This window comes from Dendrobates tinctorius, unplaced genomic scaffold (assembly GCF_039654945.1).
Source record: "Dendrobates tinctorius isolate UK_male_01 unplaced genomic scaffold, ASM3965494v1 ptg000007l, whole genome shotgun sequence".
Taxonomy (NCBI): domain Eukaryota; kingdom Metazoa; phylum Chordata; class Amphibia; order Anura; family Dendrobatidae; genus Dendrobates; species Dendrobates tinctorius.
The window spans coordinates 50,882,248-50,905,832 of record NW_027361675.1 but is presented as its reverse complement, the minus strand read 5'-3'; the positions used below and the strand labels follow the sequence as shown (position 1 = coordinate 50,905,832).

General features: G+C 45.3%; 1 protein-coding gene across 1 annotated transcript in view; it reads left to right on the top strand.

Annotated features, from left to right (window-relative positions):
* The window catches only part of LOC141085942 (multidrug and toxin extrusion protein 1-like), a 159,634-nt gene that overhangs the window by 63,427 nt on the left and 72,622 nt on the right, over positions 1-23,585 (top strand). Inside the window, exon 6 of the mRNA XM_073571613.1 lies at positions 3,446-3,490. Coding sequence (XP_073427714.1) covers positions 3,446-3,490 — 45 coding nt within the window. The remainder of the gene's footprint in view (positions 1-3,445; positions 3,491-23,585) is intronic.

Below are 23,585 nucleotides of genomic sequence, written 5' to 3'. Positions count from 1 at the left end.
TTTTTATTCCTTACGTCCATGGTCTTACAATAACTCTGGGTAGAGGGTCAAAAAACATTGCCCACAGTCCACAAGATCCCAACCTGGGGCTGGTACTTCCACTTCCCCCATACCAGGCGATACTCATTATCTCCCAAGTTTTGGTTGGCCCACAACTTTTGATTCTCCCACATGTATAGTCTATAGTCAAAGTCCACACTCCTTCAGATGACAGATACCACTACCTTAGCACATGGATCTAACTCCAGCCAACAACAACAATCCTTAGGATAGTTTCTCAAATCTAGTTGACAAATAACACAACCTTAGCACATGTATCTAGCTCTGGCCAGCAACCGATCCGCAATCTCCATAGGCCATCCATACTTGGGCACCAGGACCTCAGATACAGATCCTCGCCCCTTGACATCACTGCACCAACTCCCTAAACATGTGTTTTACTGTCCTCCCTCTACTGGGATCAGCCCCTTGGATAGGCATAAGTTTTCACACCCTCCCCCTTAAACATTTGCTGAGGAATTGTGACGAGGTCAGCTTATGCTGAGTCAACTTTTCTTTAGAGTGGACCCTTTGGGTCGTGGCACCCACCCACCTAGGGCGAGCTGACCTTGTGAGGAACCACCCCATATACAGGGAGTGTCAGGGGCAAGACCAAGGGGGTGAGCCACCACGACTGCTGGCACCAGACGGCCGGCTCAGGTAGATACTAGGTACGAGTGTCTGACGACAAGGACGAGCAGGAAGCAAGACAAGACAAGATGTAAGTTCAAGGTATCTTCATTAAGACAACTTCAGGAAAACATTCAGTGCAAAAATGTGAGAACAAGCAAACACGGTAAGGTGCGTGCGAGGGCACGCCAAGGTCCATGGCATGGTACGTGCCAGGTGGCACGCCTGGGTCACAATGGCATCGGACTCTGGACAGCAGGCAGCGATCAACAAGGTCATCAGGTTCCGGAGCTCTGATGGTGATCGGCAGGATCTGGGCATCCCTCAAACCAGGGTACAGGCAAGGAGGCATGACAGATATCCAGGCATGGTGCGTGTTAGGGAACACGCCGAGGTTCAAGGCAGGATTCCAGGCAGGGTGTGTGCTAAGGGCACACCAGGGTCCAGGGCAAGGTGCAAGGCAGGGTGCGTGTGTAGGGGACACGCCAGGGTTCAAAGCAAGGTGCAAGGCAAGGTGCATGTGTAGGGGACATGCCAGGGTTCAAAGTTCAACAAACAAGACAGGGTGCGTGTGTAGAGACATGCCAAGGTACAAGGCAGAGTCCTGCGCGTGCAGAGACACACGCCAGGGTCAGGGTTCAAGGCAGAGTCCTGCGCGTGCAGAGAGATACGCCAAGGTCAGGTTCAAGGCAGAGTCCTGCGCGTGCAGAGAGACACGCCAGGGTCAGGGTTCAAGGCAGAGTCCTGCGCGTGCAGAGGACATGCCAGGGACAGAGTACAGGCTAGGACCTGTGCGTGCGAAAGGGCACGACAGGGGACATGGCAAGACCTGCGCGTACTTTTACAGAAGCACTGGGAGGTATGCCACGGGGCAGGCGAGGGCCTGCGTGTGCTAAGAAAAGCACGGAGAGCACAGTGCAGCAACAGCATGAGTGCAAGGAAGCACAGAGAGCAAGGCTGGGGCACTGGCTAGCTGGACGTGCTGCAGCACAAACAGGCGGGTAAGACTCCAGCGAACCCGACTGGGGCATAGCAGGCGACACAGCTGTCACTGACCGAGCACGGCTGAGGCACAAGCAGGTGGGCACGGCTAGGGCGGGCACGGCTGAGGCACAAGCAGGAGGCTAGGAAGGCCAGGCGCATGCAAAGGGCACACGAAGAAACAAGGCAAGGCAAAGCAAAAAAAAAGGCAAGGCTAGGCAAGAAACAAGGCGAGACAGGGTACGGAACACGGAACGGAACATAGGCAGAAACAGAGCCAGGTCAGAGCGAGAACAGAGCTAGCAGCGGAGCGTAGGCCGAAGCCCAGAGCTGGGTCAAGGGAGCACCTTGAGACTAGCGTGGAAATGTGCAAGAGAGCACCATAGGACAGAGTACAGAAAACCAGGCAGAGACAAGAAACATGAGAAGCACTACAAGGCTCAGAATAGCAAAGACCAGACATGGCGAAACAGGCAAGGCAGGGAACATTGGAAGGACTACAAGTCCAAGCATGACACAGACAAAACATGGCACGAGAGACAACACAAGACAAGGCATGAGACAGGAGGCAGAGTACAAGCACAGAACGTGTGCAGAGATGCACGACAGGGCAGAGTGCAGGGGCACAGAATACAGAGCGCGACCGAGCAGACCAAGCAGCCATACAGGGAAGCAACACGATACTCAGGCCCCCGACCATAGGAAGGAGCGGTCTGATATAGAACCATAGCACCTGCACTTCCGGGTGAGGTTCACGGAAGGACTTCCGGTTCAGATCCTCCAGGATCATAGAGAGCATTGCTAGATTAGACTGGGCTGAACCATAGAGAAGGTCACATGATCAGGGGTTCCAGGAATACCTAGAGGATTGTAGAATCAGACAGTGCTAGAACATTGGAAAGGTCACATGATCAGGGGTTCCAGGAATACCTAGAGGATTGCAGAATCAGACAGTGCTAGAACATGGGAAAGGTCACATGATCAGGGGTTCCAGGAATACATAGAGGATTGCAGAATCAGAGCAGAGACGGGTGGTTACCTAGCAACGGCGTGCAGCCATGAGGTAAGGCGCGCGTGCACACCGCTCCAGGCATCTTGCAGCATGAGACATAACGGGCATGAGAATTCAGTACATGTGCACACCACTCCAGGAGTCATGCGGCATACCAGACATGGCAGGCATGATAGTTCGGTGCATGTGCACACTGCTCCAGAGGTCATGCGGCATAACAGGCATGACAGGCATAACGGACATGGCGGGCATGACAGGAATGTTCCAGATGCCTAGTCTCCAGCCTGTCTATAGGGTTTAAAGTGGTTCCCCAGTGAAGATAAGTTGTCACATATCAGATGGATAGTTGATAACTTATAGATCGGTGGGTTTCTGACAGCTGGGACCCACACCGTTCAGCAGAATGAGGAATTTTTATCTGCCCATTACAATGGAGCGGCAATGAACTTGCTCAACCGCAGCCTTATTCTCTCTCTATGGGGCTCCTGTTAAAAACTAAACGCAGCATATAGCAGACTCGTAAAAGTGCTTTGTTAGGGATAATAGTGCCTTGTTCTGCCAATTGGTGTGGGTCTCATTTGTTGTATCTTCAATGGATAGGTGATCATTTATGCTCAATGGACAACCCCTTTAAGGTATTATTAACAACTTTTCACCCATTCACAGGATAATTATAACATACAGATCATTGGGGTCCAACCACTGGATCTTCCACAGATCCTAAAGATTGTTACTGAAAAGCTTAATATCTTCATCTCATATTTCTGTATTATTCTTTTATAGGCTGCATATCTATACCAACTACAGGCCCGATACTTACAAAATCAGGTATGTATTCCAGTTGAATGGACACTGCACAGAAGAGTACTCCTAGTACAGTATGTAATAGTGCAATGCACTACAAAGGATAAGCGGTCCCTTAAAGGGGACTTGTACAGACAATAAAGACATTACAGAATAACACGTAATTCAGATACCAAAAGGAGTGAGCATACTGCTCGCAAGCTTTCAATCTATGAGGAAATAGGGGAGACACGAAAGGTAAAAGGTAAAATATGCCTATATTGTACAATACAGCCATAACATACTAATTGGCACTGCACATAACACTGCGTGAACTGATCGCCAGCCAATATGTATACAGTACAGACACAAAGGACTATTAAGTGCATGGTGGGTGTGTGAACTGATAATATAGGGTCATGAGTTTGAAGAAAATTTTTTATGGGCAAAGCGAGGATAGTTAGATAAATAAGGTGGGACGATAGGCCAGTCTAAAGAAATGGGTTTTTATGCCACACTTAAAACTGTGGCTACTGGCAATTGAATTGTCCTGGGTAGTGCATGCCAAGGAATTGGTGCAGCACGCGATACGTCTTGAAGATGGGAATGGGACATTCGGATTATTGAGGATTTTTATTTTAAGTCATTAGCAAAATGGAGGGCACGGATAGGGTGGTAGACTGAGATGAGGGAGGAGATGTAGGGTGGTGCTGAACTGTGGAGCGCTTTGTGAGTGAGAGTGATAAATTTATAATGAACTCTATATCGGATGGGCAAGCAGTGCAGCGAATGGAACAAGGTAGAAGCATCAGTGTAGTGGTTGGAAAGGAATATGATCCTGGCTGCTGCATTCAGGACAGATTGGAGAGGGGAGAGTTTAGTATGAGAGACTGATTAGTAGAGAGTCACATTAGTCCAGACGAGAATGAATAAGAGCTAAAGTAATAGTTTTTGCCGAGTCAAAGGTAAGAAAAGGTTAAATTCTAGAGATGTGTTTCAGGTGCCGGTGACATGAGCGGGTGAGTGGTCGGACTTGAGGAGTGAAAAAAAGATCTGAATCAAATATGACACCAACACAACTGGAACGTTGCTGGGAAGTAATGATGGAATCACACATGGAAATGGCAATATCGGGCCTAGCTAAGTTAGCGGAGGGAGAAAATGCAAGGTGTTCAGTTTTTGACAGATTCAGTTTTAGATGGAGGACATAATGTTAGACAAATCAGAAAAACAATCACTGGAATTTTGTAGTAATACAGGAATGATGTCAGGAGACGATGTGTATAATTGGGTGTCATTAGCATAGCATGATTGTTTGTCCAATAGGAGCAGTAGATAAGGAGAAAAGGAGGGGCCTAGGACAGAATCTTGAGGAACCCCAACAGGAAGAGGAAGATGAGAGGAGGAGGAGCCAGCAAAATATACAGTAATGGAGCTATCAGAAACATAGGAGAAGAACCGGGAGAGAACAATATCCTTGAGGCTAATAGAGGACAGCATAGTGAGGAGGAGCTGGTGATCCACAGTGTGGAATACTGCAGAGAGATCCAGGAGAATTGGCATGGAATAGTGACCATTAGATTTAGCTGTTAGTAGATCATTAGAGACTTTAGTGAGGGCAGTTTCAGTAGAGTGTAAAGGGTGGAAGTCAGATTATAAAGGGTCAAGAAAAGAGTGGGCTAAGTGACAGTGGGTTAGACGAGAGTGGACCAAGCATTCCAGGAGTTTAGAGATGAAGAGAAGATTGGAGACAGGTCTGTAGTTAGCAGAGCATTTCTGGTCGAGGGATGGTTTTTTATGTAATTGATGTATGCTGATATGTTTAAATGAGGAGGGAAAAACACCAGATGAGATAGATTAAATATTTAAGTAAGGTGAGTGGTAACAGCCGGAGAAAGTGACTGGAGGAGATCTGAAGGGAATAGGGTCACTGCTGTAGGTAGTAGGGTGAGAATATGCAAGGAGCCTGTTTACTTTTTCTTCAGTGACCTGATCAAAGACAGAAAGTGAGCTAGATGCAGTCCAAGGAGGAGAAGAATATATAACATTAGGGGATTGGGAGAAAATGTCCTGTCGGATATGGTCAAATTTGGTGAAATAATTGTCCAGATAATCAGCGCTGAAATTGGTGGTGGGGACCTGCACTTTTGGATTGAGGAGAGAATGAAAAGTGTCAAAGAATCATTTAGGATCATTGGATTGTCAGGTTATGAGGGTGTTGAAGTAGGCTTGTTTGGAGAGATGAAGGGAAGAGTTGTCTGTTTTAAGCATAAATTTATTATGGATGAAATCTTCGTCCAGATTGGATTTTCTCCACACACCTGGAGCACTGCTGGAGAAAATGTGTTTGCAGTGTGTGCCTGAGTTGTTTCCATTTGTGTCGAGGTGTTGTAAATATGGGCGGTGCAGCTTCATCCAGGGCACATTGCAGTGTTTCATTATAATGCTTCAATGCAGAGTCAGGATAAGAGAGGGAGGAGAGTGGGGCCACTGCTGACTACAAAGTCTTCATAAGTTTCTGGGTGTTAACCTTCCTCTAGTGTTAGCTTTCTGTTACTCTTTCTTATGTTAACGGGTCGGTTTTGACCCGTGTCTTAAATCACCCCTAGGATACCCTAAAAACAGTTATTTATGATCCAATTTGTTTCTTACCTCTTAGTTACCTTGTTAGGGTTTCTCATCCATGGAAGGATTGATTTAAAGATTTTTGTTGTGGCCCCCTGGGCTTTTCATTTGAGAGCATACCCTTCATTTTCAATATAAAAATATTGTCAAATGAACCTCAAGAGAATAATATAAACTTAAAAAAGTTTGTTATATTACCTGACTATTACTGAAGGGTTTTAGAACACATTTCTTAAATGTAAAAAAAATATACATATATATATTTTATATTATTAACTCTAGTAACATCTATGGTGTTACGGGTCAATTTTGACCCATATCTAACTACTTTATGAAAAAGGCAAAAAACAGATTTTTTTTTATAGAACTTTAATACAAATAAAAGATGAAAATTATATTAACATTAATAGCAATAATAATAAAAAGTAGCTTTTGTAGGTCAATCAAACATACAACAATCAATCAAGCAAATCAAATCAACAGAAATCAAGTACTAGTTTTTAGATGCATTAGTATTTAGATGCATGTGTGGCAAAAAGTGACACTTTTTGTGTGTTCTTTGCAGAGGTATTTTTTGCAGGCGAAGCATGATGTGTTTGTCTTTCTGTCCTTATTGCTAGGGCAGACCTGACTCCTCTTTCTTTTAGAATCAGGTGGTCTCACTGGGGTTGTGGCTGTTGTGGTTGATGTTGAGGCAGGCCTGGTTGAGGAGGATGCTGGTGATGATGCTCTTTGTGTTGCTGTGGGTGTGGACAAAGCACTTGTTGAGCTCTGGAGTTATCGGACCAAGGCTGCAGCGGCTGGGTCTCGGGGCACTCGTTCCCTTTGGTCAATGTGCGCCTTGACAAGGGATCTTCCTAGTTCCTCAAGAAACACCCTCCGCTTGTTTTTTTTCTTTGAATTCCATCCTTGGTGAATGTGGGTCTACAACACAAATGAATTGCATGCTGACACATCAAGGATGTTGTAAAATACAACCATTGGCCATCTCCTAGTCATTCGCTGGCAAGTGTAGGTGGCAGTCAGCTTGTCCAGGTTGTCCACTCCTCCTTTGTTTTTGTTATAGTCCAGGATGATTCTGGGCTTTTTGTCACTTCCTGATGACACAGCTGCATCTTTGTGAAGTGTGGACATCAGTACCACATTCCGTCGTTTTTTGGGGCAATATGAAACAGCAGTGGTGGTGTCTGTAAAAACAAACTTTGAGCCCTGTCCTTCATCTGCAACAATTCAGCGGGCAGCTCAGGTTTGTTTTTTTTCATTGTGCCCACCATGGTGATTTTCCTCCTGAGAAGTTCTTGTCCAAGGTCATAGCTGGTAAAAAAAATTGTCACAAGTAATGTTGTGACCCTGCAGTCCAGTAGTCATATCAAGGACTACACGTTTTCCTTGTTTTTTTTCAGGGATGCCGCTTGCAGACTTGCCTGTGTAAATCTGTAGATTCCATGCATAGCTAGTTTTTGCATCACAGGCTGCCCAGATTTTTATGCCGTATTTGCCTGGCTTACTTGGCATGTATTGCCGGAAGGGGCTTTTTCCGCGGAAAGGGAGAAAACGTTCGTCTACTGTCACCTCTGGCCCTGGGTTGAACATCAGTGGAAGGAGCTGCACCCATTTCTCCCAAACATCCCTGATGGGAGCAAGTTTGTCAGATTTTGTTCTGGTGTCTCTGTTGTCAAGTCTGAGGACTCTTGATATCATTTGAAACTTTTGAAGTGACATTGTTGCCCGGAAAATATTCCTGCCTGTCGATGCGTCCCAGAGACTATCAGAGGCCTCATTGCAGGATTTGTACACTCCAGCAAGGAGAAGAACACCAATGTAGGCATCCAGGACATCATCATGGAGGTCATTCCACATGTTGCCGTGGACTTTTTTCCTTCAAGGTTTGTCATAGCAATAATGACTTTTTTATTGACAATGGCATAAACAGATCAAAACATGTCTTGATGTCACTTACTCTTGTCACAGCAAACCTTGTGATCCCAGGGGTCATTTTTATGACATTTGCAGCATCTGCCCTGCCATGTACATCTGGAGGTACTGAGCTCCAACTGATCTTGCCACTTTTGGATTTGAATCTTTCAGCGGGAGCAGCTTCAGCACCAGTGACCTCCTCATCAGACTGATCTGAACTGTCTGTGTCTTCCGGTTGATACTCCAAATCATCTTCCTCCTCAGAAACCTGTTCATCTGTATCAGTTTGTTGCTGTGTGTCCTCTGATTCATTATCATCTAAGATATAATCCAGAATTTGGCTTACATCAAATCTTCTCCTCATTGTTGCATGTGTAAACTGGAGATGTATACTCTGCAAAGTACCAACTCTAAGCTGATTTGGCCATACATGCCTGGACATGTCCCTAACTCAAGTTGTTGGAGGTAGAGCTGGCTGTGGGCTGTTGGTTTATATTGTGTTTATGAGTTCAGTTTTGGGACTTATTATTGTTTTTTTACTCTTTTATTAGACCTGGGTCGAAATTGACCCCAACAACACAAATGTTATAATTTTAATAAGAGCATTTTACAATTTAGTAAAATAGTTTTATTTTATTGTATTTTGTTTAAAAATAAGTTCCTGAAAAAGTCAAAAAGTCTTGATGCAATAAACAAATGTATGTAGAATTTGTATGCATTTAAAACCTAAAACGGGTCGGTCACGACCCTAACACTAGAGGAAGGTTTTAATGGCATATATATTTCTATAAGTGTGGAAAGTGGGAGTGTCCTGAGCAGGGTGACAGTTCTTGACAGAGAATGAAAGAAGGCTGTGGACAAAGCGCGGAAGAGGGGAGTTAGTAAAATCATACAATGAGCAGAGCTGGGACAAGACCAGGTCCAGCATATTCTCGTCTTCATTCGTAGGGAAATTGGTAAGCTGTGAAAGGTCAAAGGAGAAAGTTAATGATAAAAAGTTGGAGACAGATGGGAGGCGAAACTGATATATTCACTTTATGGAATGCCCACAAGGCCGTACTAGGGGGAACTCTCTTTTTCCTCTCAGATTTCCTCGAGGTATAAAAAGAGAAACATAGAAAAAATTGCCACATTACAAAAACAGATCAATGAGAGAGAGGAAATACAAAACAATTTCACATATCCTTCCCCGTTCCTTCAAGGGGAAATTCTAAAATTGAGACAAAGTCTAGCAAATCTAAGCAAATAGGGTCATGGGATGCATTAGAAGAGATCTGGGGACACGAGATGAAAACATAATTCTCCCTCTGTACAATTCACTAGTCAGACCACACTTGGAGTATTGTGTGCAATTTTGGATGCCGTGCTCAAGAAAGACATTACTGAACTTGAAAGGGTTCAAAGGCGGGCTACTAAAATGATAAATGGTGTTGGTTCACTACAATATCCAGAAAGGTTATCAAAATTAGGTCTATTTACTCTAGAAAAGAGAAGACTTAGGGGAGACTTAATATATATGTACAAGTATATCAGAGGGCAATACAGAGATCTCTCCAATGAACTGTTTGTACCAAGGACTGTGACAAAAACAAGGGGGCATTCTCTTCGTTTGGAGGAAAGACAATTTCTGCACCAGCATAGAAGAGGATTCTTCACGGTAAGAGCAGTGAGGCTCTGGAATTCTCTTCCTGAGGAAGTGGTGATGGCCAACTCACTGAATGAATTTAAGAAAGGAATGGATGCTTTTCTTGTGAGTAACGAATAACAGAATATTATAGGTAGATGTTTGACCCAGCTTAGGGGAAGGAATTTTTTTCCCTATGGAGAAAATTGGCTTCTGCTCTGTGGGATTTTTGCCTTCCCCAGGATCAACAATACAGAACAGCTGCACTAAAAATAGGCTGAACTAGATGGACATAAGGTCTTCCTTCAGCCTTCAAAACTATGTTACTATGTTACTGTGTTACTCGAAATTAGCCAGGATACATGATGGCAAAACTGAAAAGGGAGAGAGTTAATAGAAGGTTAAATAGGATAGTGTCCCTCTCGGGCAAAACCAAAACACACGCTAAAGATATCACTAAATCATTTGCAGAATTTTACCAATGTCTGTCTAATCTTAAAGATGACCCTCGGGCCCCTGTGGTAAACCACAAATCTATTAATATCTTTCTAGCGGATATCAACCTTCCCAGGTTGACACAATCAGACCTGGAACAAATTGATAGCCCCTATGTCATGATCCAGGTTGGATATGACAGGTTTTGAATAAGTAACCTTTCTTTTCCTTTGAGCTGGTTGCTTAGAGTTGGTTTTGCCCCCGGTGGCCATTATGGTTATTACACAGTGGTGTCTTTTGTTCTAGTTTGCCCCTGGTGGTGGTGAGCGTTATTGCACGGGAATCTCTAACAGGTGTGAGACTCTGGCTCCTAACTATAAAGGTGTGTCAGGTGTTCTCACTCACTGTTGGTGATATTGGTGTTTTCCAACCATCCTTGGTGAAGAAAGGAATTTGAGAAGAGACCCGGGCAGCCCAGTCAGAATCCTGGAGTGGCAGCTATGGTGTCAGTGAGGAGTTCTTGCAAAGCTTGGAGGAGTGGCAGCTATGGTGTCAGGGTGGAGTTCTTGTAAAGCATGGTGGAGTGGCAGCTATGGTGTCAGCGAGGAGTTCTTGCAAAGCTTGGTGGAGTGGCAGCTATGGTGTCAGCGAGGAGTTCTTGAAAAGCTTGGTGCAGTGGCAGCTATGCTGAAAGCTGCACTCAGATACTGGACTCTGTTGCTGGAAGAGAGCTACACTCAGATGCTGGACTCTGTTGCTGGAAAGCTGCACTCAGATGCTGGACTCTTGCTGTAAAGCTGCACTCAGATGCGGACTCTGTTGCTGGAAAGCTGCACTCAGGTGTTGGATTCGGTTGGAGGAAAAGATGCACTCAGGTGTCGGACTCTGTTGCTTGGAGCATTAGCAACAGAGCAAAGCTAAGTGGTGTTTCCCTGTTTGTTACTTTCCTCAATGTGTGTTTTAGTGCAGCGGTGGGATTAGTTTCTGCACCGTCCACTTCACTAGTAAGGGATTGGTTCAGGGCGAGCTAGGGATTTCAGGTATCCTGATCGGCGCCCGGTGCGGAACCGGCCTAGGGATCATTAGGAGTGTAGAGACACTGACTCAGGGGAGTGCAGGAGGTCTCCACGTCCCCGTTCCCTATCGCAGGGCCACCATTGTAATTGTTTTCCTGATTTTCCCCTTTATTCTGAATTTCGCACTGCTGGAGGCGGTGTATCCAGACATACGTGTGCTACTGAAATTCACCTGCTGGAGGCGGTGTATCCGGCTGCACGTTCTATTATTTAAATTCGCCCTGCTGGAGGCGGTGTATCCAGGGTCACGCGTGTCATATAAATTCGCCCTGCTGGAGGCGGTGTGTCCAGTCTCACGTGACCATGACACCCTTCTTGGAAAAAGAATTATTGTCCGTTATTAATAAATTAAAGGCCCAGAAATACCCGGGACCGGATGGCTTCTCCTTCGAATATTTCAGGACCTTTTCTAAGGCCTTGATTCCATATATGGTCTCAGTATTTAATGCAGCATTTTCTCAGGGCTCCTTCCCAAAAGAGATGCTGGAAGCCATAATTGTTTTGATCCCAAAAGCAGGGGGAGACCCAGGGAGGATGCAAAATTACAGACCAATATCACTTATAAACAACAACATTAAAATATATCCTAAATTTCTGTCTGAAAGGTTAAAAAATATATTCCCTCGTTTGCTATCCGATGATCAGATTGGCTTTGTCGAGGGACATCAGGCGGATGGAACGAGGAGAGTTTTGAATTTAATTACCAGGGCAAATCTGTCTAACATTAGATCGGCATTTCTGGCCCTGGATGCAGAAAAAGCCTTTGACAGGTTGAATTGGTCTTACCTGGAAGCAACTTTAACTAAATTTGGTTTTAGCCAAGGATTCCTGTCATCTGTCTTTGCGTTATACTCTGCCCCCAACGCCAGAATCTTTGCCAATAATTGCCTGTCAAACCCTTTCCCCATTTTGAACGGAATAAGACAGGGGTGTCCCTTGCCACCCCTGCACTTTGTATTAGCAATGGAGCCACTGGCGGAAAAGATCAGATCCAATAAAAATATTGCAGGATTTGATTTCCCCTCCCGTCATTTTAAAATAGGGCTATTTGCCGACGACCTCTTTTTGACCCTATTGGACCCCTTGAATTCCATCAGAGCACTTGCTGCTGACTTGGATATGTTTTCAAGGGTCTCTTATTTCAAAATTAACTCTCACAAGTCAAAATTCTTGACCCTCAACATGACTAAAGCGGAAATCGAGGAGCTAAAGAGAAGTACTGAATTTGCCTGGGAAGATAAAGGGATAGTCTATCTTGGGATCACTTTGGCTAGTTCTATCCAAGCAACAGTCAAAGCAAACCTAAATGTGATCCTTGCAACTGTCTCTCGGGATATTTCCTTTTTCAGGCAAACTTAACTCTCTATGTTTGGTAGGGTGATGGTTGTGAAATCCATCATTCTGCCCAAAATTATCTATTTTTTTCATACGCTACCGATCACTCTTACATTTCAATCCATACAAAATTTACAAAGCCTACTAAAATCATTCGTGTGGAACAACAGGAGGCCTAGGGTGTCGTCAGAAATTTTATATAAGCATAAAAGCAGAGGAGGTATGAGCCTGCCTAATCTGAATGCATACTATGCGGCCTTATTAATTAAGCAAAGCTGGTATTGGCGCAATAACAAACAGAAACCTCCAGCTTGGTTTTGCTTGGAGAGAGACGTAAGTAAATTTAATTCTTTAAAAGAATTACTTTTCTACTTCCTGTTTCATAAGTCTCGAAGGGTACCTTCTCACCCTATTTTCAGTCCCATCATTTCTGCATGGAGATCATTGATCAAACCATGTAAGAAATTTAACAAAGTCGAACAGGCCTTGAGGCTTCCTCTTCAATTGGTGGCTTTAATATTTAACCTCCCTCTCTCAGAAATCTGGAGTAATTTAGGTATAAAAAAAGTTAAAAATATACATAATGGGTCTAATTTTCTCACATTCAGTGAATTAAAAATCAAATATAATATCCCCTCCTCTGAATTGATTCCCTATTTAATGCTGAAAGATAAGGTACAAAAAATTCTAATAGGCAAATCTTTTAATTATGAAATTGTATCTTCACTGCTGTGCAACCTTAGTAATAAAAATACCTGGAGCTTAAGGAATATATACTCCTCTTTCAATAGAGAGGAACTCTCTTGCAAAGAACATATATTTAAGGAGATGGAAGTCCGACCTTGGGACTGTTGTTCCGGTTGAGCGATAGGACATCGCCATAAAAAATATGTATTAATCTACCATATCGATGACTCTTCACAAGTCTTATTTCAAAATGATTACAAGGTGGTATCTCATGCCTATCAGACTCTCCCACATTAACCAGGACCACTCCCCCCTTTGTTGGAGAGGATGCGGACAACAGGGGAATCTTTACCACATCTTTTGGTGTTGCCCGAAACTAAAACGTCTTTGGCTCCAGGGTTCTTGTCATATTGACTCCTTTACTGGAAACTTCAACTTGACTTCCCAAAAACCATTGCTTTCTTTGGACTTGGATCAACTGCACCTGTTGGTGAGACAGGTAGTTATACACATCCTTTTGGTAGTTAGAAATAACTTGGCTTTCTTTTGGAAGAAACCTGACCCCCCTAAATTTTCAGACATCCTAGACAAAATCTACCAACATAATGCTATTGAATGGAGGTTTGCAGTCAGTAATAATAATATTCTCGCCTACACTAATAAGTGGAAGGTCTGAAACAATAAGTTTAGAGGAGTTTAAATCTCTTTCACGCACCTCCTTAAGTGGCTGGACTAGACTGCCCTCATGCATCTCCTCTTTAAAGGTTCCGCATTATTGTACCTCCTATTGGTATAAGAAGACCAGAGAAACCAGGAGTACAAGGTGAAAATGGTATAAAAATAGTATATCAATTTTATTAAATAGAAAAATACATTTATGAGACATCACACAATAGGGTAACCATAATGCACCAAGACAGTACAGGCAAGAAAAAGAAGGGACACCCCTACAGACATGCCCCCGTTAGGTATAAAAATCCAAGGCAGCGTTGCCAATAGGTAAAAATAGTGCCGCTGGCGTTCCGGTAACTACATTCCCACCAAAAATGCCACAAAGGTATGTAATAAAGAGGCTTGCCACAATAATAGGGTCATAAGAGGGGTTATCCAAGGGCCACAAGTCCACCCCGACGCGCGTTTCACTGGCACAATGCCGCTTTCTCTCCTATTGGTATAAGTATTGTATACTAATTATTGTATGCTTTGTTACAAGGGTTATCTATTTTTTTATTACTCTTACCCATCCTATGTACATGTACCCTTCTCCCTCCATCCCTTTCCTCTTCTGATCCCCCTCCTCTTTCCAGTTTTATGAAAAACTTCAATAAAAATATTTAAAAATGAGGCAGATGGGGAGCAGATCACCAATAGGGATGTTAAAGCTCTCCATGACGGAAGAAGGGATGTTACAGGATAGAAAATGGGGAAGCCAGGTGGTAAAGTGGTCCAGGAACTGACGGGAGGAGGGTGATACAACAGACACTCGCAGGTAGAGTTTGACAGTGTGGACCGCAAAAGAAAAGAGGGAGGGTACTGAGCGGGTGACCTGAAAAGTATATTTTGTTGAAAGGAGCAGACCAGAACCTCCACTCGATCTGTTGTCTTGTCTTGGGGTATGAGAAAAATGTAGGCCACCAAATGAGAGAGCAGCAGCCGCGGTGGTGTCTGACTACTGGATCCAGGTTTCAGTAAGAGCCTGAAGTGTAAGGGAATTTGAAAGGAAAAAGTCATCGATGTAGGAGAGTTTGTTACATGCAGAACCATGCGTTTCAGAGAACAAAATTAAGAGACAGAAGGTATGCAAAGAATATTAATGAGATTTGCTGGGTTTCTGAGTGTACATAGTCCTGCGACAATGTAGGAGAGAGAGCCCCCGCTATCTAACCAGGCCGGAACCAAGGGGGCTGTCACCAGGGTTCCCAGGGGGTCTGTTTCCGGGGGGCAGAATTAGAGGATGGAACAGAGACTCTTCTAAAAAGTGTGAGGGCGGAGCAACTATAACAGGAGCACAGGAGACCAGCAGGGGGCACTCGACGGGGAGAGAGAAGGAACAGGAAGTCGAGGTGGTGCTGTAGAGCAGGAGGAAGTCAGCACCTTCCAGGGAGACAGGACGAGGGCTTACCTGTTCCAAGGAGAGGATGGCACCGAGCAGCGCGAGGGAGTGACACAGACCTGACACCTGCGGCTGCGCCCCAGACACAGAGACCCACAACCGCCGTAACCCCGTTCCAGCCCGCGGCTGCAGCCTGTACCCTGCCACCCACGTCCGCCACAGCCCGATTCCATCCAGCGGCTGTGGCCTGTACGCTGCCACCCACGGCCGCCACTGCCCGCCACTGCCCGACTCCATCCCGCAGCTGCGGCCTGTATGCTGCCACCCGCGGCCACCACTGCCCGACTCCATCCCACGGCTGCGGCCTGTACGCTGCACCCTGTGGCTGCCACTGCCCTGTTCCAGACCGCGGCTGCGGCCTATACGCCCAGGCCCGCGGCTGCCACCGCCTCGTCTCCGCGAGGGGCCCCAACTCTGAGGAAACCTCCTGGGGCCTGTTGTGCCCGTTTTACACCTGGGCATCGGAACGCCCGAAGCCTGCAACAACTCCTCGTCGGCTGGGCCTAGCTGCTGAGAAGCTGAACGGACACCTCCTAGACAACATCTCTGCAGGATGTCAGAGAAGGATAAGTGACACTCAGTTGGTAGTTAATAAAAATTCCAGGACTCGTATTTGGCCATGTCGCGGTCATATAGTTGCCGGCACCGGCGGGGTAGTTGATATCGTGTTGTTTATGTGTATTGTTGTCTAACTCCCTGCGTGGAAAACGATTGTTAGCTTGCCAGTTATCCATTTTAATTTAAGCTTGCTCCGTCTCCGTCTCGTCACTGCATCCTGTGTACCTGCGAGTACCACAACTAGGAGAAGGGAGTATAGAAAGAGTGAGAAGATGACTGAGTGATTTGTGAAGGCGTCTCTTGTGTTGTAGAGTGGGGAAAAAAGTATTTAGTCAGCCACCAAATGTGCAAGTTCTCCCACTTAAAAAGATGAGAGAGGCCTGTAATTGACATCATAGGTAGACCAGCGGTGTATCTCGGTTTTCTGGCACCCAGGGCAAGAATTGAGTTTGGCGCCCCCACCCCACAGCACACATGCAATTTGCACACTTACTCATGTACCGACGAGCTGTTCTCCCTAATGCTCTTAATGATCAGAGAAAAACCGAGAAGCAGGAAGAGAAGCTCGTTGTTACATGACCAAGTATGAAAGTCAAATATGTGTGAAGTGTCCATGTGTTGACTACTGGACCCTGCAGAGCTGAATCCTGACATTGCAGGCTTTTGATTTCTCACAATGAATGCACTGCACACTTTTAGGATTCTCCCTTGCTGATGTACAGTCATGTCAGCACAAGTATGTGATTTATATACTTCTGGCCACATTGTGACTAGACGTGACCGGCCTCGCTCAATTCATTTTTATTGACTGAGGCCACACATGTCTTGTCAGCACATGACCGCATGTATGTAAATCACCACCACCAGAGAATCCTGACAGCGTGCAGTGCGCACTGTGAGAATTCAGAAGTCTGCAGTCACAAAGAATGACTGCAGACTCAGCACATACCTGGACAACCCCTTTAATGCTCCTAACATAAATAAAAACATGAGAATTAGTATCACAAATAATATTTACATCTAGGTACCTTATAGATGACATCATCTCTGGAGTCGTTCTGCTTCTTTTCTTCATCTTGCCATATCCCATGATGAGTTTTCTCATCCACAGCTCGTTTCTGCAGACTTCCATTTTCTCCGGTCTTCTGCAGCAAATCTCCACACGATGCCCTTAAAGATAGAAGTGTCATTATAATGCTCCTGAATAAAAAAATTTCCTTTCACTATATTTTCTGCACAAAATATGACTCCCACACTGTCCCTCTTATGGTACATCCTCTTTACACTGACCTCTCCTTTCCATACTGGCCCCCTCTACACACTATCCTTTTACACTGTGTCCTCTTTATAGGGCCCAGTCTCTCTACTGTACTCTGTCATCACACTCCCCCCTCTTTGGTCTACTGTCCCCACCTGGCTGTACCCTTACACTGTCCATGCTATGCCCCACTACTCATTTTCTGTTCTGTGCCCACTCACTTTTCTCCCCCCATTCTGTCTCCTCTCACTATTCCCCTCCCTCCTTATACTGACTCCTCTTACATCCCTCCTGTTCACCATACTGTCTCCTCGTATATTTACCGCCTCACTTTCTGTACTGCCTGCTCTATATCCCTCACACATACCCCCACTGTGACTGCACACATCCTATCACCCTCACTCCCCGTACTCTGTCCACATACATTTTTCACATTGCTACTCATAGTGTGTTTGCATACATTCCCCTGTTCACTCCCCATATTGTCTGCACCCATCCCCCCATACTGTTTCCTCATACATGCCCCATTCTCCTCTGCTGTTTCCTCATACATGCCCTGCATCTGCCCCTTTGCTCCTCATTTTATGTCCTCAAATCTCCCCACAGACCTTAAATCTACATCCCCACTCCAAATCTTCTCACACACATTAAATTCCCCCATCCCCACTCCAAATCTCCCCACACACATTAAATACCCCCATACACCACATAACCTGTCATCATCCCCCCATTCCCCACACAGACCATCATCATTTCCCCATTCTCCGCACAGTCCCTCATCATTCCCCTTCTCTCCAGAGCCCCTCATCATCCCCCCTTCTCCCCACACAGCCCCTCATCAACCCCCTTCTCCCCACACAGCCCCTCATCATCCCCCATTCCTCACAGCCCCTCATCATCCCCCCATTCCCCACACAGCACCTCATCATCCCCCTATTCCCCACACAGCACCTCATCATCCCCCCTATTCCCCATACAGCACCTCATCATACCCCCATTCCCCACACAGCATCTCGTCACCCCCCCTATTCCCCACACAGCACCTCATCATCTCCCCTATTCCCCACACAGCACCTCATCATCCCCCCATTCCCCACACAGCACCTCATCATCCCCCTATTCCCCACACAGCACCTCATCATCCCCCCGTTCTCCACACAGCACCTCATCATCCCCCCTATTCCCCACACAGCACCTCATCATCCCCCCTATTCCCCACACAGCACCTCATCATCCCCCCCATTCCCCACACAGCACCCTCATCATCCCCCCCAATTTCACACACAGCACCTCGTCATCCCCCCTATTCCACACACAGCAACTCATCACCTCCCAATTCCCACACAGCCCCTCATCATCCCCCCATGCCCCGGCTGCCCCCCTAGATACGCCTCTGAGGTAGACCACAACTATGAAAGTCAAAATGAGAAAACAAATCCAGAAAATCACCTTGTCTGATTTAACATAGTAACATAGTAACATAGTAATTAAGGTTGAAGGGAGACTTTAAGTCCATCTAGTTCAACCCATATCCTATCCTAACTTGCCCTAACATGTTGATCCAGAGGAAGGCAAAAAAAACCCATGTGGCAACAGTAAGCTTCACATTGGGGAAAAAAATTCCTTCCCGACTCCACATACGGCAATCAGACTAGCTCCCTGGATCAACGCAATATTAAGGAGACTAGTGTATATACCCTGTAATATTATACTTTTCAAGAAAGGCATCCAGTCCCTTCTTAAATTTTAGTAGTGAATCACTCATTACAACATCATATGGCAGAGAGTTCCATAGTCTCACTGCTCTTACAGTAAAGAATCCGCGTCTGAGAGTATGCTTAAACCTTCTTTCCTCCAGACGTAGAGGATGCCCCCTTGTCCCCGTCACAGGTCTAAGAGTAAAAAGATCATTAGAAAGGTCTTTGTATTGTCCCCACGTATATTTATACATTGTAATAAGATCACCCCTAAGCCTTCGATTCTCCAAACTTAATAACCCCAAGTGTAATAACCTGTCTTTGTATTGCAGACCCCCTAGTTCCCTAATAACCTTGGTCGCTCTTCTCTGCACCCGCTCCAGTTCAGCTATGTCTTTCTTATACACCGGAGACCAGAACTGTACACAGTATTCTAAGTGTGGTCGCACTAGTGACTTATATAGAGGTAAAATTATGTTCTCCTCATGAGCATCTATGCCTCTTTTAATGCATCCCATTATTTTATTTGCCTTTGCAGCAGCTGCTTGACTCTGGCCACTAAATGTGAGTTTGTCGTCCACCCATACACCCAGGTCTTTTTCAGTGACTGTTTTGCCCAGTGTTTTACAATTAAGCACATAATTATACAACTTGTTCGTTCTACCCAAGTGCATGACCTTACATTTATCCCCATTAAAGCTCATTTGCCATTTATCAGCCCAAGCTTCTAGTTTACATAAATCCTCCTGTAATATAAAATTGTCCTCCTCTGTATTAATTACCCTGCAGAGTTTAGTGTCATCTGCAAATATTGAAATTCTACTCTCTATGCCCCCTACAAGGTCATTAATAAATATGTTAAAAAGAAGCGGGCCCAAAACTGACCCCTGTGGTACCCCACTGCTAACCGTGACCCAGTCCGAGTGTGCTCCATTAATAACCACCCATTGTTTCCTATCCCTGAGCCAGCTCTTAACCCACCTACACATATTTTCCCCTATCCCCATTGTTCTCATTTTATGTATCAACCTTTTGTGTGGCACCGTATCAAAAGCTTTTGAAAAGTCCATGTACACCACGTCCACTGCATTCCCTTGGTCCAGTCCGGAACTTACCTCTTCATAAAAGCTTATCAGATTAGTCTGACAGGAACGGTCTCTTGTAAACCCATGTTGATATTGGGTCATAAGGTTATTCTTCTCCAGATACTCCAGTATAGTATCTCTTAGAAAACCCTCCAGGATTTTACCCACAGTTGAGGTTAAACTTACTGGCCTATAATTTCCAAGTTCAGTTTTTGTCCCCTTTTTGAATATTGGCACCACATTTGCTATACGCCAGTCCTGTGGTACAGACCCTGTTATTATGGAATCTTTAAAGATTAAAAATAGTGGTCTATCTATGACTGTGCTTAATTCCTGCAGTACTCGGGGGTGTATCCCATCCGGGCCCGGGGATTTGTCAATTTTAGTGATTTGTAGACGCCGCCGTACTTCCTGCTGGGTTAAGCAGGTGACATTTAATGGAGAATTTTTATCCCTGATCATGTTATCCGTCATGGGATTTTCTTGTGTAAATACTGTTGAAAAAAAGTCATTTAGCATATTGGCTTTTTCCTCATCCTCATCCACCATTTCACCCAGACTATTTTTAAGGGGACCAACACTATCATTTTTTAGCTTCTTACTATTTATGTAGTTAAAGAATATTTTGGGATTATTTTTACTTTCTCTGGCAATGAGTCTCTCTGTCTCAATCTTTGCTGTCTTGATTTGCTTTTTACAGAATTTATTTAATCTTCTGTATTTATTTAATGCCTCATCACTACCTACTTGCTTTAATTCTCTAAATGCTTTATTTTTATCTCTTATTGCGCCCCTTACAGTTCTATTTAGCCATAGTGGTTTCCTCCTATTTCTCGCATGTTTATTCCCATACGGTATATATTTGGCAAGATTTATTTTGCAAATTATGGTGGAAAATAACTATTTGGTCACCTGAAAACAAACAAGATGTCTGGTTCTCACAGACCTGTAACTTCTTCTTTAAGAGGCTCCTTTGTCCTCCACTCATTACCTGCAGTAATGGTACCTGTTTGAACTTATTATCAGTATAAAAGACACCTGTCCACAACCTCAAACAGTCACACTCCAAAAGAGCTGTCGAAGGACACCAGAAACAAAATGGTAGCCCTGCACCAGGCTGGGAAGACTGGATCTGCAATAGACAAGCAGCTTGGTGTGATGAAATCAACTGTGGGAGCAATAATAAGAAAATGGAAGACATACAAGGCCACTGATAATCTCCCTCGATCTGGGGCTCCACGCAAGATCTCACCCTGTGGGGTCAAAATGATCACAAGAACGGTGAGCAAAAATCCCAGAACCACATGGGTGGGCCTAGTGAATGACTTGCATAGAGCTGGGACCATCATAACAAAGGTTACTGTTATGAATGGGTCACCGAGGAGGATAGCAGGAACAGGCTAAGCCGCCAGAAGACCAGAGAGGTTGGTAACTAAGTGGATTGCAGACCCCTGATCCTATCCACACAACTAGCAGTAGCCGTGGAGCGTTCCTACGATGCCCTAGACGCTTCGTCACAGCCGGAGAACTAACTAAGCCTAAAGACAGAAAGGTGAAATCTAAACTGCCCCGGAGCAGATCCCCAAAGGAATAGACAGCCCCCAAACATATATTGTCGGTGTTAGGAACGGCGGAATGTACTAATTAAAAATAAATAATAAAGTGCATTCGCCGCTCGGGGTCCACCGTGCAATAGATGTTACACCGCTGCTAGGTAACGACAGACAAGCAATATGGTGGTATAATGTGCACGGGTTAGACTTCACCCGAAGTGCGCAAAGCGGGGGGCTCTGTTCACACACAGAGGCGCCTCAACATAAACATACAAAAACACTGAAATTGTTAGTATCACAGGCTCAGGTAAATGCACACACGGTATAAGGTCACAGGAGCAGGACCTAAGACAGAGGAGCTGCGTCCGTCTAGACCTACCGTGTGTGCGGCGTCGCTACTGCGAGCTCCAAGAAGGGCTGCAAATGCAGCGCGGTGTAGGACACTGCCGCAGGACGACACATTTACAAAGCAGGCACAATGTCGGACGCTAGCGCAGAGGAGCGGTGTGCACAGTGGCCTAAGGCTTGCCACTGACTGGTGCTGACTGCTGAACTAATTCCCTATCCACATGCATAATATCAGAGGGAAGGGGTTTCTTAATAAGTCAGTCACCAGAATCATACATCCGTCACCATACACGCATAGCAAGTATAGTCTATACTAGCGCATGGCCGAACCGTCATGCGCGCTTTTTATAGCCGTGTGGGACCTTCCAGATCTCTGAGATGGACCAATGAGATCTGGAGCAGGACCTGGGCACATGACTCCCGATCTCCAATGGGAGATCGGCTCATGAGCATGCCCAGTATGAGCACAGAGGAACTTAGTCTCTGGAGCGGTCTGCTGCAAAGTAATCTTCTCTGCAGTAGATAGACAGCAGGAGACTGCAGAATGTGAGGCTCTGGATGCCTGAAGAGCAGATGCAGAAACCTGACGCCTAACAGTCGGTGAGTGAAGATGAGACACAAACACAGGCAGAGAACAGACTGAGCAAACAGTGGAGCCCAAGCTGTCTAGACAGGACAGGACAGAAAAGATACTGTCTGCAATCACTCACAAAACCCTAAAAAAGTCCAACACTTCTGATATACAAAAAACCTGAGGTCACACGATCTCACCCCCGCTAGATCAGCACTCTGGTATTAACTGGAAGCAAAGCAAAAAGATACTAACATAACAGGGGACTGAACAAGCTGCAACATATGAAGCAGGGCCCAGCGCTGCCCCCAGCAGGGAGCACGCTGAACCCTAGAAACAAAGCAGAAAGCAGAAAAAAGGCAAAACCAGATTAGATGCAAAGGATTAGCAAAAGAATCACTTAGCTGAACAATGCAGATCAGGCAGGGGACAAAAGAACTCCAAATGCACAGGGAGAAATTATCAACAACCTCCAAGAGCAGCCAGCTCAATTATATACTCACAGCCAGTAATCCCAGGTTTCCAATTATCATCATCAGGTGGGGAACTTCCATCCACCTGGCTAGCTCCACTACTCTCAGCAACCACCAGAGGGAGCAGAGGAAGCTTCAGCTCAGAACTCCGAGCGAGAGAATTCACAACAAGCTACCATCAGTAACACACTACGCCACCAGGGACTCAGATCTTGCAGTTCCAGACATGTCCCCCTGCTTAAGCAAGTACATGTACGGGTCCATCTGAAGATTGCTAGAGAGCATTTGGATTATTCAAAAGCGTATTGGGAGAATGTTATATGGTCTGTTGAAACCAAAGTAGAACTGTTTGGTAGATACAAAACTCGTCGTGTTTGGAGGAGACCGAATGCTGAGCTGCATCCAAAGAACACCTTACCTACTGTGAAGCATGGGGGTGGCAACATCATGCTTTGGGGCTGTTTCTCTGCAAAGGGACTTGGACGACTGATCTGTGTACATGAAAGAATGAATGGGGCCATGTATCATGAGATTTTGAGTGCAAACCTCCTTCCATCAGCAAGGGCATTGAAGATGAAACGTGGGTGGGTCTTTCAGCATGATAATGATCCCAAGCACACCACCAGAGCAACTAAGGGGTGGCTTCGTAAGAAGCATATGAAGGTCCTGGAGTGGCCTAGCCAGTCTCCAGATCTCAACCCCATAGAAAACCTTTGGAGGGATTTGAAAGTCCATTTTGCCCAGCGGCAGGCCCAAAACATCACTGCTCTAGAGAAGATCTGCAT